The 14,141-nt window shown below is 38.3% G+C and overlaps 1 protein-coding gene across 1 annotated transcript; it reads right to left on the bottom strand.

Moving 5' to 3' along the window:
- Positions 1-673: 673 nt before the first annotated feature.
- Positions 674-5,814, bottom strand: LOC126375244 (uncharacterized). The gene is made up of 5 exons (XM_050022155.1): positions 5,649-5,814; positions 3,487-5,415; positions 2,908-3,077; positions 2,084-2,284; positions 674-1,141 (listed from the first exon to the last, which is right to left on the bottom strand). Exons 1-5 carry the CDS (start codon positions 5,737-5,739, stop codon positions 890-892), a joined length of 2,643 nt encoding a protein of 880 aa, XP_049878112.1. The 5' UTR covers positions 5,740-5,814; the 3' UTR covers positions 674-889.
- Between the last annotated feature and the right edge of the window lie 8,327 nt (positions 5,815-14,141).

The following is a 14,141-nucleotide window of genomic DNA, read 5'->3' as shown; positions in this document are numbered from 1 at the left end:
GTAACAAATACTGAGGGAGATGATTCAGACCATGATTCTGAGTTGATATCAAGTGGAATTTTCCGTCGCAAAATTCATGATTTTAATTTACTTTTTTAAAATTATTTTCAATTCTATACTTTTGCGATGAAAAATTCCACTTGATATTAACTCAGAATAATCAGCTGTTTCATCCCCCTCAGTATTCGTTACGATGTCACTTACACCCCGCACAAGTACATACTGTACCCATACAAGTAGGTATGGGTGTTAGTGACACCGTAACGAATACTGAGGGGGATGATTTAGACCATGATTCTGAGTTGATATCAAGTGGAAATTTCAGTCGGAAAATTCATGAAAATTTTTCTTATTCTTTTTATTATTTTCTGTTCCATACTTTTGCGACGGAAAATTCCACTTCATATCATCTCAGAATCATGGTCTCAATCATCCATCAAAGTTTTCGTTACGACGTCACTAACACCCTGTATACACTTATATGAGTTCTTACTACATACTTCCATCAGAGAATACATTTACTGCTTCGGATGTTAACTTTATCTAAATAGGTATAAAAATTACTGCCACAGTTGGCTCGACCATAATAGACGGCGATACGACTCACCACCTATCACGTTGGTCTAACAGAAAGCTCGGTGAGGTGTGGGTACTTGGTCCATTTTGCGATGGATGTACGGTCACGAGCATTAATATGTATACACTTTGGTACCATGTCACATTAACTTCTTTGACAAATTGAACTGTAAGTCTCACTAAATGTCAAATATGTTAGTGCGACAGAGTCCTAAAGTGGGTACATTATATTGCTCATGACTGTACCTCTAACTACTCCAATTGGGATATAGTTATGAGTTTATGTTATTGTTGAAACTTTATATTTCTGTTTTTATGCAGTACCATTGGTAAATATCCTTTTAGCAAAGTCCTTAAACGCTTTATTCTTCACGGTTCCAGATAGGATGATGACAGGGTCTAATCTGAAGTCAGCTTTGCGTCCAGCAATATAAGCTAGTAATGGTAAGAATGATGTGCTGAATTGCTCGGTGTGTTCCTCTCGGATCAGGTTGGCTGTAGATATTATCTTGGTCAATGCGATCGTAACTTGGTGATCCGTCAGGGGTTCCTTGAAGAAGTTATACTGGAAAATAAGTTTTGTCAATTAAAATCTAACAGCCTCCTAAATTGACTGTCCTTTGTTTGGTAAGGACTTTTCAGGCTTGAATCACCTGATTGTCCGAAAAAGTAAGATGATTCCGTGCTTTGGAGGGCACGTTAAGCCGTTGGTCCCGGCTATTAGCCGTAAAAACACCTCCACCAACCCGCATTGGAGCAGCGTGGTTGAGTATGCTTCATACCCCCTCCGGTTGATTGAGGCGAGGCCTGTGCCCAGCAGTAGGACGTACAGCAGTAGGCGGTTGAGGGAAAATGTGTGGATAATTCGGTTAAATGTACAGTCATGAGCAATGTAATGTACCCACTTTAGGACTCTGTCGCACTAACATATTTGACATTTAGTGAGACTTACAGTTCAATTTGTCAAAAAAGTTAATGTGACATGGTACCAAAGTGTATACATATTAATGCTCATGACCGTATGGGGTTGTCGTGGTTTGGTACGCCCATTTCAATTCGGATGAAAATTGGCACATAAATTGACACTTTCTAGCAGACTTAAAGAGTATTTTACTGAGATGGAGTTTGAATATTAACAGAAAGCTTAATTCTATTTTACAAGTCAAGCTGGTATCACTAAACTGGCGAAATAATCGCGGTCAGTAAATTGACAATTCTTTTTGCTATATTCGTTTTCCTCTTGTGGTTTCGGTTTCACTTTGTGATCCCTAGTTTGGTTAGGACATTACAGTCTGATCACCTGATTGTGGAAAGTAAGATGATCTGTGCTTAGAAAGGCATGTTAAGCTGTTGGTCCCGGTTACTACTTGCTGTAAGTAGTCGTTACATGAACCATGTCAGGGGCCTTTGGCGGCTCAATAGTAACCCTGACACCAGGGTTGATGGGGTTGGTAATCCACCTCACAACCCACACGATAGAAGAAGACGTACTATTTCAAAACCTTACCCGTGTAATGTAAACAAAGTTCCTGTAGCAATTGAGCAGGCATTCCCAACTATTACTCCTATTCTCCTCCCTGTTGGCTGATTCTGCTGCGGTGAGAAGCTGGATTGCTTCGTGGATGAGCTTCAGTTTATTATTGTCGTTGAACACTGTTAGACTGTCCCAAATCTCCAGCCATTCGCGTTGGGTAGTTGTGCACAGGACCTGTAAGTTTATACCTGTTACCTCAAGCCCTCGCGGCATGGCAACTATATATAGGGCTTCGATCTATAGCCGTACGACGTCTCTATATACGTACATTGTATTCGCTACGTCTATTGGTCGCAACCCTGGACCGCGCCAATCTGTACAGGGTGTTAGTGACGTCGTAACGAATATTGCGGGGGTTTGTCCGGCCAAGTAGTTAATGCCATCTGCGGCAAATGTACAATAAGTCACGTCAAAAAATAAAAAACTGCGGGGGCGATTCAGGCAGGGGGGGAGGGAGGGTTCGATTGAGGATATTAACTCAGAATAATGAGCGGAATCAACCCCCTTAGTATTCGTTACGATGTCACTTACACCCCGTACAAGTATGGACAGGTATCCATACAATGCATATGGGTGTTACTGACACCGTAACAAATACTGACGGGGATGATTCAGAACATGATTCTGAGTTGATATCAAGTGGAATATCGTGTCGGAGAATTAATTAAATTTTTTTTCAAGTATTTTTTTCTTCCGCTTGATAACTACTTAGAATAATGGTCTGAATCATCCCTCAAAATTTTCTTTACGATGTCATTAACACCCTGTATTTTCGTTTCAATATTACAACTACATACCTGTGACAACCAGCTAATGAGTTGTGTGGCGTCCGTATCAAGATCAATGCTTTTGCCACTGACAATTTCAACGAAATTCCTGCCGGATGGATTCCACAGCTTTTTGTAATAGTAACAATTCAGTGGGTGTAAAGTCCTCAATCGGCACTTAAGCCAATTTTCTTCTTTCGCTGTAAAATTAATAGCAAAATACAGTAACTATGTATTGATACAAAAGATCTCACATATCACCTTCATAAACAATTACTAACAAATTAATCAATAGAATAAACATAATATAACAATAAGTGTGTAATAAATATAGAACATCAACATTTATGTAGAGACCAGTGTGGTTAAAAAGCCACATCAAAGGAATTCATCTAAAATACCAATGTCAAATAGCAATAATTGCTTTAATAAATGAACCTGGCAACATTATTATAAATGCAAAAGTAGAGACTTTTCTAAATAATTTTATAAACCAAAGGCTAAATAAGCCTTAATGCTTAATTGTTTTAAAAACAAATCAAATTAAACAATAGAGTAATGTTTTATTAGACAACAGACAAGATGTCCCACACAAGATGTACAAATTACCTGGTATTCCTCCTTCATATGTGTCAAACAACTTTATTTGCAACTGTAATGCCAGTTCAAGAGCACGCGGAGACTCTGCAATAAATGTTGTTATTTTCCATCGCACCACTTCCAGGATCTGAGCAATCATGGCTAGCATCGGTGCACGGTACGGTAACAACTCCTCCAACGTAAATGCTTCTGACAACAACTTGCACTGAAAATGTATGCAACTAACGTCTTTCTCCTTAAGAGCTTTATGTAGTTTAGGCATTATTATCAACAGAAGCAACTTCGTCTCTGGAATAATGTTGCATTTCTTCAAACCACAGATAAAGTTTATCAAATTTTGTTGTGTAGCTTCATTGTCCAAGTGATCTTCAAGAACCGTCTCGGCTACCCGAATAATGCATGCTTCAGTGTCCTCATTATAGTAATGGTCTGAGAATATTTTTAATAACGACATTACTCGTAGCATAAGGTCTCTCTGCTGACTGCTTTCAGCTGACAAGTTAAATATTTTAGTAAACACCATCTGTGGATTTTGGAAAAATACTGTCAACACATCCGAAAGATCTGCCTGATTTTCTGCAAAGAATTTATTGAATATTTCAATCAACATTTCATTAAATTCCGTTGTTTCCATAGAATTGTTAAAGCAGTTGTTACTAAAATGTTCTTCCATTATTTGATATTTCAAATGTGTTTTGCATCTTTGAAATGCCTTGATTGCTAATGATTTGACATTGTCTGCATTATCTGAATGTATGTTGAGATGTGTCTTGCAGATTTTGTACAGGTTGTAGCATTCGTCTTCGTCAAAGAAGTTCAATTTGGAACTTAATTGTTCTAATAAGGCTACATCACAGCACACCTTGTCTTTATGCGGTAAACCTTTTAGCCACTCGATACTATTTGCATCATTTCTCATGATATTAGCCACAATGGTGTCACTGTCACTGGCTTTTATAAGCTCGCATATCTCTACAGGTTTCCTGGATATTTGTTGAATCATATTCACAACTGGATGTTCACTGAGAACATTGACGCTCATAAGCTTCGTACGTATATTATAGCACAGTTCTCCTATATTTTGCTGCATTGTCTTTCCATCTTCTTCAAATTCACTCCAGGCACAGAATATATCAACACTGATTCCCATTACAAGAACCTTGCATATATCAAGAAGCATTTCATTGCATTTTTCCAAGCATTCCAGTATAGGTTTAACTGGATTGTTGCATGGTGGGAATGTTAAAGGATCATCCTTGTAGGTCCCAATTTTATATGACAGCAAATATATCTCATTGAATTCTGGAGGAGCAAACTGTTGAATGTTTGTGAATTGAGAAATACATTCGTCAATCACATGGAACATTGTACGAAGACTATCACCTTTGAATTTGTACAGTTCATCTTTCCTAAGATTAGCCAGGTGGTGACTTTTTGGTGGATCATAGAAAAAATTTAAGCAGGTTTGGAAGTTGCCTAGAGCAGCTGACAATAAGTCGGACAAAACATCATTTTCTAAGATGAAAAAGTTATATCTGCAAATCTGTCTATAAATAGCTGTTGAGATTATTTTTAACTTTTCCAGGCTTTCAGATGGTGTGCAATATTTAATGTTGTCTATTAATGCACTGCCAAGATCTAAAGATAGTGGTGGGCTTATGAAAGCAATGCCATCATAAACAAACCTTTCCATATGAAGAGTCCATAGTAATTCACTCAGTATTGTATTCTGCACAGTTGGAATAGTCCAGATAATGGATTCTATTCCTTCATATTCTACTAGGCGCTGCAGTGAATCCAGATTTGCATTGAGGATAAGATAAAATGCGAATTTACGCACTTGTTGCTCATTGGTTATGCCATTTTGAGAAATGTAATTTTCTTGTTCTAGAAACTTGCGCACTGTCTGTACGACATAGTGTATCTGTTCTTCATTACCTGAAAAAAAAAGCAGCTTTAGAAACCGCGAAAATATAAGAAACCGGCTTATAATTAATACTTAATCTTCTTGTAACTAGTTAAGAAATAAATACCCCAAAATCCTCGAAAAACTATTTTAGAGTCATAATTATAGTTTACTATTATTTTACTGCAATTTATGCAATAATTCAGGCAAAACAATCGTATATCGAACTAGAAAAAAACATGAACCGAATTTGTATTAAACTCACCGCCTCTTTCCTTCAATCTTCCGAACGAATGCACGTTGTCTGCAGATATTATCACACCTTGAAAGGCGGCTAATTCCGGAGTAAAATCCATAGTCGCCTTAAAGTAATTGCATTATTTGAATTCAATTTAAAATACGTATCGCACCGCAAAAACACAGAAAATCGCGAAAAGAAACGTCAAATTGTATGTCAAAATTTTTTTCTATTATCGATCGATTTTACGGCATTGGCTTCTTGTCTTTTGCGCTTCATGGCCAGGTTTCGTGATTTGTGGAATAAAATAAATCTGGCAGTTTACATTTTTTCAACAAATGGAGATTTTTGTTTACCTTCTACTATTAGGCAAGAGATACTTAAGTATACAAATAAGCAGCATTAGTTTTCTTGTGTTTTTCTAAGTAAAATTATGATATTAAAACATCTACTAGTTTCCAAACTACCTCAAAGTTTTCGAATATTTTTGTGTGTCTTGGTTTACATAATTTTAAATTATCTGTCTTGAAAATCTATCATAAGTATAAGCTTAGAGAAGGCTTTATCTCACCCAGCAGCATATAATAAGGAATAACATAATAAGGACTACTTATAGAACGGCGACTCTCCGCAGCTTCCCACCAGAGTCTGAGCTAGGTTTACCTCATACCGAACATAGTTTAAATTTGAATCGTATGGTGTCAGACGTCACACACACAGATGCGCGTGTTGATAATATTATCATTGTGTAGTGTCTGTGTAAAACGAGGTTGTTTATATGAAGTGTCCGGGTGTACCCAGCAGAAACTTACAAATAAAGTAAAGTAAGTATTAGCACCTACTTACGGAATAACGCTTGGAAGATAATAATGATTCATGTCAGGGGCTTTCGGCTCGGTAGTAAGTAACACTGACACTAGTGTTGATGAGATAGGTCATTGATCTCACAAGCCACATGAGAAAAGGAGATGAAAACGTGTTCGTAAGTCCCTGAATAAGCTAATAGATACATACATAAACTCACGCCTATTTGACCTATTTCACACCGGGGTAAGCAGAGACTGTGACTTTTTAGAATACGATCATTGATATAGTAGGTAAGGTAGTTCAATAAGCCATTAACGGCCTCCATGGTTCAGTGGTTGGGCTCGTGATCCGGAGTTCCGGGGTTCCAATCCCGGTGGAGATCACAAAAAAACACTTTGAGATTACTAAATTTGGTTAGGACATTGCAAGCTGATCACCTGATTGACCGAAGGTAAGATGATCCGTGCATCCGAAAGCATGTTAAGCCGTTGGTCCCGGTTACTACTAACTTACTGATGTAAGTACGTAGTCGTTACATGAGCCATGGCAGGCCTTCAGCGGCTCAATAGTAACTTTGACACCGGATCCACAAGACGGAAGAATTGAACCTAGATAATTTGCCTGGCTGGTCAAGTGAGATAAGCCAATAAATTAAAATAAAAACACTGTTCTATTTAGTAGGTAAGTACATTTTATTCTACGTACAGTCATGAGCAATAATCATGTACCCACTTTAGAACCCTGTCGCACTATCATAATTGTCATTTAATGAGACTGATGGTTTGATTTGTCAAAAAAGTTAATGTGACATGGTTTCAAAGTGTATACATAAATATTATTAATCATGACCGTACCTACTTCATAAACAAACCGAAATTCCAACTTCACCACTGCATTGCATATTTCCAACGATATGAAGTCGAGCTCTTTGTCTTAAAACGTCTATCTTTCAATAGCCCGTAATTTATAGTCTGTGCACAAAGGAATTTCCATTCAATTAAATTATCCGATAATGTGGAAAGTTTTCTGCAAACCCGTTATTTCAGGACTAGTGAAATTCCAAAGTGTTTCGGTATATTAAGTACGACAAAGGCAGAGACCGGAAATGAGAGACTTTCCAGGCTACGTTCCCCAAAAAAATATAGATGGCGCTGTACAGATTCTCCTGTGTTCAAACTTCTATTTCATGGATAACAGACTTAAGCAACATTTATCTATGATTTTGGGTATTAATGATGACCCTTGTTATTACAGCCAGGCACAACAACTCTTCCACCCTTTATAATTCCGATCAAAATAAAGCGAAGCAATATAGGTAGCAACAATATTTGATCCAAATATCAAGCAACAATTATTTTTATTAATGCCTCTTACATTATATTATTGAATTGAGGCCGCCACCATAGAATAAGGAATAATACTATGTATAGAGGAGCTCGGTGGCGCAGTGAGGAGCTCGGTGGCGCAGCGGTAAACGCGCTCGGTCTGCGATTGTTGAAGTTAAGCAACTTTCGCAAGGGCCGGTCATAGGGTGACCACAAAAAAAAGTTTTCATCTCGAGCTCCTCCGTGCTTCGGAAGGCACGTTAAGACGTTGGTCCCGGCTGCATTAGCAGTCGTTAATAACCATCAATCCACACTGGGCCCGCGTGATGGTTTAAGGCCCGATCTCCCTATCCATAGGAAAGGCCCGTGCCCCAGCAGTGGGGACGTTAATGGGCTGATGATGATGACATTATATTATTGAATAATTATGTAAGTACACTGAGCAATGAGAAAATAGGTAGGTAATCATCATGTTTTTATAGGGAACGTAGTTTGAAAAGTCCCTCAATACCAATCTGTTACCTCGTTTTCCTTTGTGTTTTGGTATTTCCCTTCTTATGCATTGTAAAATTTAAAACGCGTGATGGTCTCGCCAACGTCTGGGGACCAAGCGTTTCTTAATGAACACGCCTGGTTTCGGAATCTAAAGGTTCGAGAGGTCGAGATTCGGTTCCTTGCGTATATAGAATATGAGTCCTACCTGGGCTGCCACAGCAAACCGCTCCGGGGTGATGGAATTCCTCTTCAGCCGGCCGGCGCACGTATCGAGCTGAGGCTTCGAATGGATGGTGAACTCCAATGCAGGATCAACTTTTATTACCAATTTGTTCATATAACATGTAGAATATGCTAGTTTATTAGCTTACAAGCGGATTTACGGATTGAATTAGGACAAAATGATTTATTTATAAGAGAGCGCGCACACGCGTGTCCATAGTTTTTTCTTCACTCCCAGGGGCGCGGGCGCGGGGGGGTGGCTCCCGGTTGTCATTAGTAGGACTCATAGTGCGCTAGATGGCGCTACACGTTTAGAAACGAATCTCGACATTTAATTTCGCGGAAAAATATAAAATCAAATTATGAATACGATACATGCATAATCATTCTTACTCTCAGACGACGCCCTGACCCGAGGTTCGCACCCAACTGGGCACCCTCAGGCCTGTTGTCTTAAACGTTGTACCGGGTGAGAGCCTTCAGCGCTCCCCATTTGTCCGGCCAAGTAGGTAATGCCATCTGCGGCAAATCTACAATAAGTCACATCTAAAAAACAATCATTCTTATTCGATATACATACCTACGAGTACCTACCATTGTTTTCTTATTAAGTAAATGCCTTTTGCGAGTAAACTTTTTCGTTTACTTAGAAAAAGTTTTTATTACACTTCCAAGCTTTTTTGTCGGTTTTGTGCAGGGTTTACTTTTTTATGGCAAACAGGTAAATTAGTTTACTAATACAAAATTCCTTTTGTGCTTCTGAATGACTTTCGGTTTAACATGACTAAAGTGGCCCCACCGGGGGTGAGGTAACTCAAGCTCGCTCCAAGCTCGTGTTAGTGCGGGGTGGATTGTTCCTTCTACTTATACGCAGTACTAGGTATTAACAAAACAAAAACAGCCTAATATACGTCCCACTGCTGGGCACATGCCTCCCCTTAATCAACCGGAGACGGTATGGAGCGTACTCCACCATGCTGTTCCACTGCGACGGCTAATAGCCGGGACCAACAGCGTAACTTGGCCTTCGAAGCACGGAATCATCTTACATCGGACAATCAGGTGATTCAAGTCTGCAATATCAAAAACAAAGGACAGTCTCACAAAGTTACAGATTCCGATGTGGTAGTAGTTTTACAGCTAGTTACATAATATGTAATTTAATTATGTTTGACGTTCAAAAAGCGCTAACTTTGTAAGCCAATTTTGAAAAATAAATATTTTTTTTTTGAATTTTTTTTAAGTGATTTCGACAACGTCCCAATCGGGTATCGAACCACGTAACGTAATAATATAATATGTTTTTTTGTTGTTTATAATATATACCTATAATATGCTTCAGCAACCTACATTGGAGCATCGTGGTGGAGTTGCTCCATACCCCTTCCGGTTGATTAAAGGGAAGTCTGTGCCCAGCAGTGGGCCGTATATAGGCTGTTTATGTTAATATGTTTCGGCTGTATAGTCACAAATGGTTCACATAATCTAAGTCTACTTACTATTTTTTTACCAAAGATTAAAATCGCATTTATCCGTGTTCGATTTTCGAACAAAAACCTAATTGGTAGTTTATCTTGTTAGAGAAAATCGAATCTAGGTCCCGCCACCCATGCAAGGCAATAAGCCCGCTGGTGTCAATACATCAGTGTCACTTGCTATCTACACTCGCCAACGGGAAGTTTTATTTCCAAAACAAACGTCCCCAGCCCATTTATCAATGTAGAGGCTGCGGCGTAGTGCGAGCGAAAATATTATAAATCTTCTTCTATCGTGCGGGTTGTGTGGAGTTTCTTTTTTTGACGTGACTTATTGTAGATTTGTCGCAGATGGCATTAACTACTTGGCCGGACAAATGGGGAGCGCTGAAGGCTCTCACCCGTGTGAGGTGGAGTACCAACCTCATCAACCCTCAAATAAACAAATAAACCAACCAGTAAATAAATAAATAAATACCCCTTGGTGTCAGGGTTAGGTACTATTGAGCAGCCAAAGGCCCCTGACATGGCTCATGTAACGACTACTTACTTACATCAGTAAGTACTAACCGGGACCAACGGCTTAACGTGATAAGAAGATAATTAAAAAAAAAACTAAAAACAAAAACATAATAAAACCTGAAAACTAACTAAAAACAAAAACAATAAAACAAACAATAAAAACTAAAAACATAAAAACACAACACACATATAATTAAAAACTTATTTTTAATAAATATGACAGGCCCCGGACACTTCATAACCTAGCGCTCAACTACTGGACCACGGAAGCCGTTATCCATTTGTGTTTGCTAATCATTTTTCTTTAATAAATTTTGTTTAAAATAAAATTAGAAGTCAAATTTAATATCCCTTATAAACGATTTTAAAAGGGAGGGTTATTCAGTTTCCCACTTACCTAACAACAGTTTTATCTTCAATCACACACCGGACATTTCACACAAAACACCTCGTTTTACAGAGACACTACACATTGGCGTTATCGTACACGCGCATCTGTGTGTGTGACGTCTGACGCCATACGATTGAAGACTAAGACCGAGAGGGGGTGAGGTAAACATAGCTCAGCAGTAAGTGGTGAGCGGAGATATGCAATTTTATACGTAGTAGAGTAGTTGGGGTATTATTAGAAACGAACATAGGTACCTATACAGGGTGTTAATGACATCAGGTTTCAGTTAAATGTATTCAGTTATATGAGCTCTATGATATTCCATTACGGAATGTAGACATTATTCTAACTAATACATTAGGGTATTAATTAGCAACAATTACTTGTTACTCAGATGTAATGAAATCCATTTAGACCATCATATAATCACCTATTCCATTAGTTATTTACTATTACCACAGATCTGTATGTCGCCTCGCCTGTTATAAAGTCATTTCTGGCTAGACCGCTACATCGATTCACACACACACACAAACAGCCTATATACATCCCACTGCTGGGCACAGGCCTCCCCTCAATCAACCGGAGGGGGTATGGAGCATACTCCACCACGCTGCTCCACTGCGGGTTGGTGGAGGTGTTTTTACGGCTAATAGCCGGGACCAACGGCTTAATGTGCCCTACAAAGCACGGAATCATCTTACTTTTTCGGACAATCAGTTGATTCAAGCCTGAAAAGTCCTTACCAAACAAAGGACAGTCACACAAAGTGATTTCGACAATGTCCCCATCGGGAATCGATTTATTTATAATATATTTATAAAAAAGGTACACTAACAGTTAAATTAACTAAAAGCTACTTACATCAGGAATTAATCAGGATTTATCCGCCGTTTATTGCGTAGTAACACAAGCGCTGGTTGTGATAGCGCGATACCAAAGAAGCAATGCATAACTAAACCAAGTTAAAAGTTTCGTAAAGCGGTCGTTGCCTCAGTAAAACATATCGTTTTGTGCATATTTCAGTCCCACCGACTATGCTCCCACGGCATCTCTCTACATTAAGAACTCTGTGGTTGTAACCTCCGCCACGTACGCCTAATTATACTGTGTAGATAAATATTTACACGTCTTTTGTTCGAAGTCTAGCGTTACCTATGCCGCAAAGACTGGACGACATACCTTACCCAAGCAGCGAAATAGAAGCAAGTTATTGTACCTATTTATTTCGGTTCACTTGTAAACAGTAATACGGGACTTTCCAGGCTACGATCCCCAAAGAAAAAAAGATGACGTTGTACAGATTTAACGTGATAATGGTGCTAATTCCTGTAAATACCATCTAATTTTATTTTAAGTTATATCTGTCCTTTTCTTATCCGCCGAAAAGGAAAGGGACGGGTAATCGACAAGCATAAAATTTATGGAACACACGTCAATTTTAAGCACAAATCTAAACCAACCGTCTAAAAATTTTACGTCAGTCAATAACCCGACACATTAATTTACTCATTCTTCCTAAAATTAAGAGCTGTGAATCATCCGTCCCTTTCCTTTTCGACGGATACGAAAATGACGGATATAACCTAAAATAAAATTAGGCGGTGTCTGCAGGAATCGGGGCCATTATATAACCTATTTTCTTATTGCTAACCTATAGATAGATTAAATTTTCTAATTGCTCGGATACATAATTATTCAAAAATATAATGTAGTGGCAAAATAATTGTTGCTTGATATTTGGATCAGATATGGTATTCAGAAATTCTTGTGTAAAAAAAAGAAAGTAAGTAATCAAATATAAATCAAATAATACAGGGTGTTAGTGACATCGTAACGAAGACGAGGGATGATTCAGACCATGATTCTGAGTTGATTGAGTTGTTGGTTGAGTTCAAGAAGAATTTTCCGTCGCAAAAGTATAGAACTGAAAATAATTTTAATAAATACTAAAACTTTCATGACTTTTCCGACAGGAAATTCCACCTGATATTGACTCAGAATCATCCCCTCCCCTTCAGTATTCGTTACGATATCACTAACACCCATACGTACTTGTATGGCTACCTGTATGTATTTGTCATTGTAACAAATACTGAGAGGGGTAATTCAGCTGATTATTATATTGAGTCAATATCAAGTGGAATTTTTCATCGCAAAAGTAAAGAAAAATATAAAAATTTCGTGAATTTTCCGACGGAAAATTTCACTTCATATTAACTCGGATTCATGGTCTGAATCATCCCCCTCAGTATTAGTTACGATGTCACTAACACCCTGTATAGGTAGGTACTTCCGCTGCACATAAATAGAACAAATATAGATATGCATAAAAAGCTGAGCCCACAGAATACCAGGGTGCTGAGTGGGGTCCATTTTTGGAGGACGTCCACCAAAGTGGTATGATTATCTCGACCAACACCTCTTTTTTATTTGATAATGGTGCTGATTTCTGTACACACCATCTAATTTTATTTTAAGTTATATCTGTCATTTTCTTAACCACCGAAAAGGAAAAGGACGGGTAATCGACAGCCACAAAATTTATGGAACACACGTTTTAGGCAGATATTTAAAAAGTCGTACTTACCAAAATTTTATATTGGTCAATGACCCGACAGAATTAAGTTGACAGCACACGTTAAATGGGTTGCATACATAGAACAACACAGACTTCCGCGCTCTTTGGTTGCATATGAGCGAAATGCCTATTTTATTCTCCCGGTTATTCATTCATTTTAAAATTAACAGTTGTCAACAATCTCTTTCCTTTTCGGTGGTTAGGACAATGACAGGTATAACTTAAAATAAAATTAGGATAATATATGTCTGCAGGAATCGAAGCCATTGTGCAAGTTTTATATTGTTTTATAATTTTATTGTATTGTAGCAGTGGCGTCCTCGAATACTAAATATATTTTTTCTAAGATCAAGCTTGTTTCCCGTTGGAGGTAGGTAGAGAGCACGGAATTCCACTTACCACGATTCGCGCCACTTTCGCGTCTTCTAATCTCATCAAAGTCTTCACACATGCCTGGCTTTTCCTTCAGCCCTTTAGGTATACTTCTCAATGTTTTTAACTATCTCACAATCAATAATGTCAATAAAATACTACAATATTTTCGTCAAGAATATAAAGGGGAAATAGGCGTCGGAAATATTATACGACAGTTAAATTCAGTCCAATTCAGTGAACCAGATAGATAGCGAACCCCTATCCCCACCACATTTATCTCCTAAAGTCTGTCCCTAGGGCAGGCGAAGGACCTTTGTAAGTAGGAAA

This window comes from Pectinophora gossypiella, chromosome 18 (genome assembly GCF_024362695.1).
Source record: "Pectinophora gossypiella chromosome 18, ilPecGoss1.1, whole genome shotgun sequence".
Taxonomy (NCBI): domain Eukaryota; kingdom Metazoa; phylum Arthropoda; class Insecta; order Lepidoptera; family Gelechiidae; genus Pectinophora; species Pectinophora gossypiella.
The sequence above is the reverse complement of the archived record's forward strand: the minus strand, read 5'-3'. Positions and strand labels throughout refer to the sequence as shown.

Coding starts and splice junctions, on each gene's coding strand:
- LOC126375244 (XM_050022155.1), bottom strand. CDS start 5,739: ATGGATTTTACTCCGGAATTAGCCGCCTTTCAAGGTGTGATAATATCT. Junction 3,078..3,486: donor ATATGAAGGAGGAATACCAG/GTAATTTGTACA, acceptor TTAATTTTACAG/CGAAAGAAGAAAATTGGCTT. Junction 2,285..2,907: donor TCATTAGCTGGTTGTCACAG/GTATGTAGTTGT, acceptor ATAAACTTACAG/GTCCTGTGCACAACTACCCA.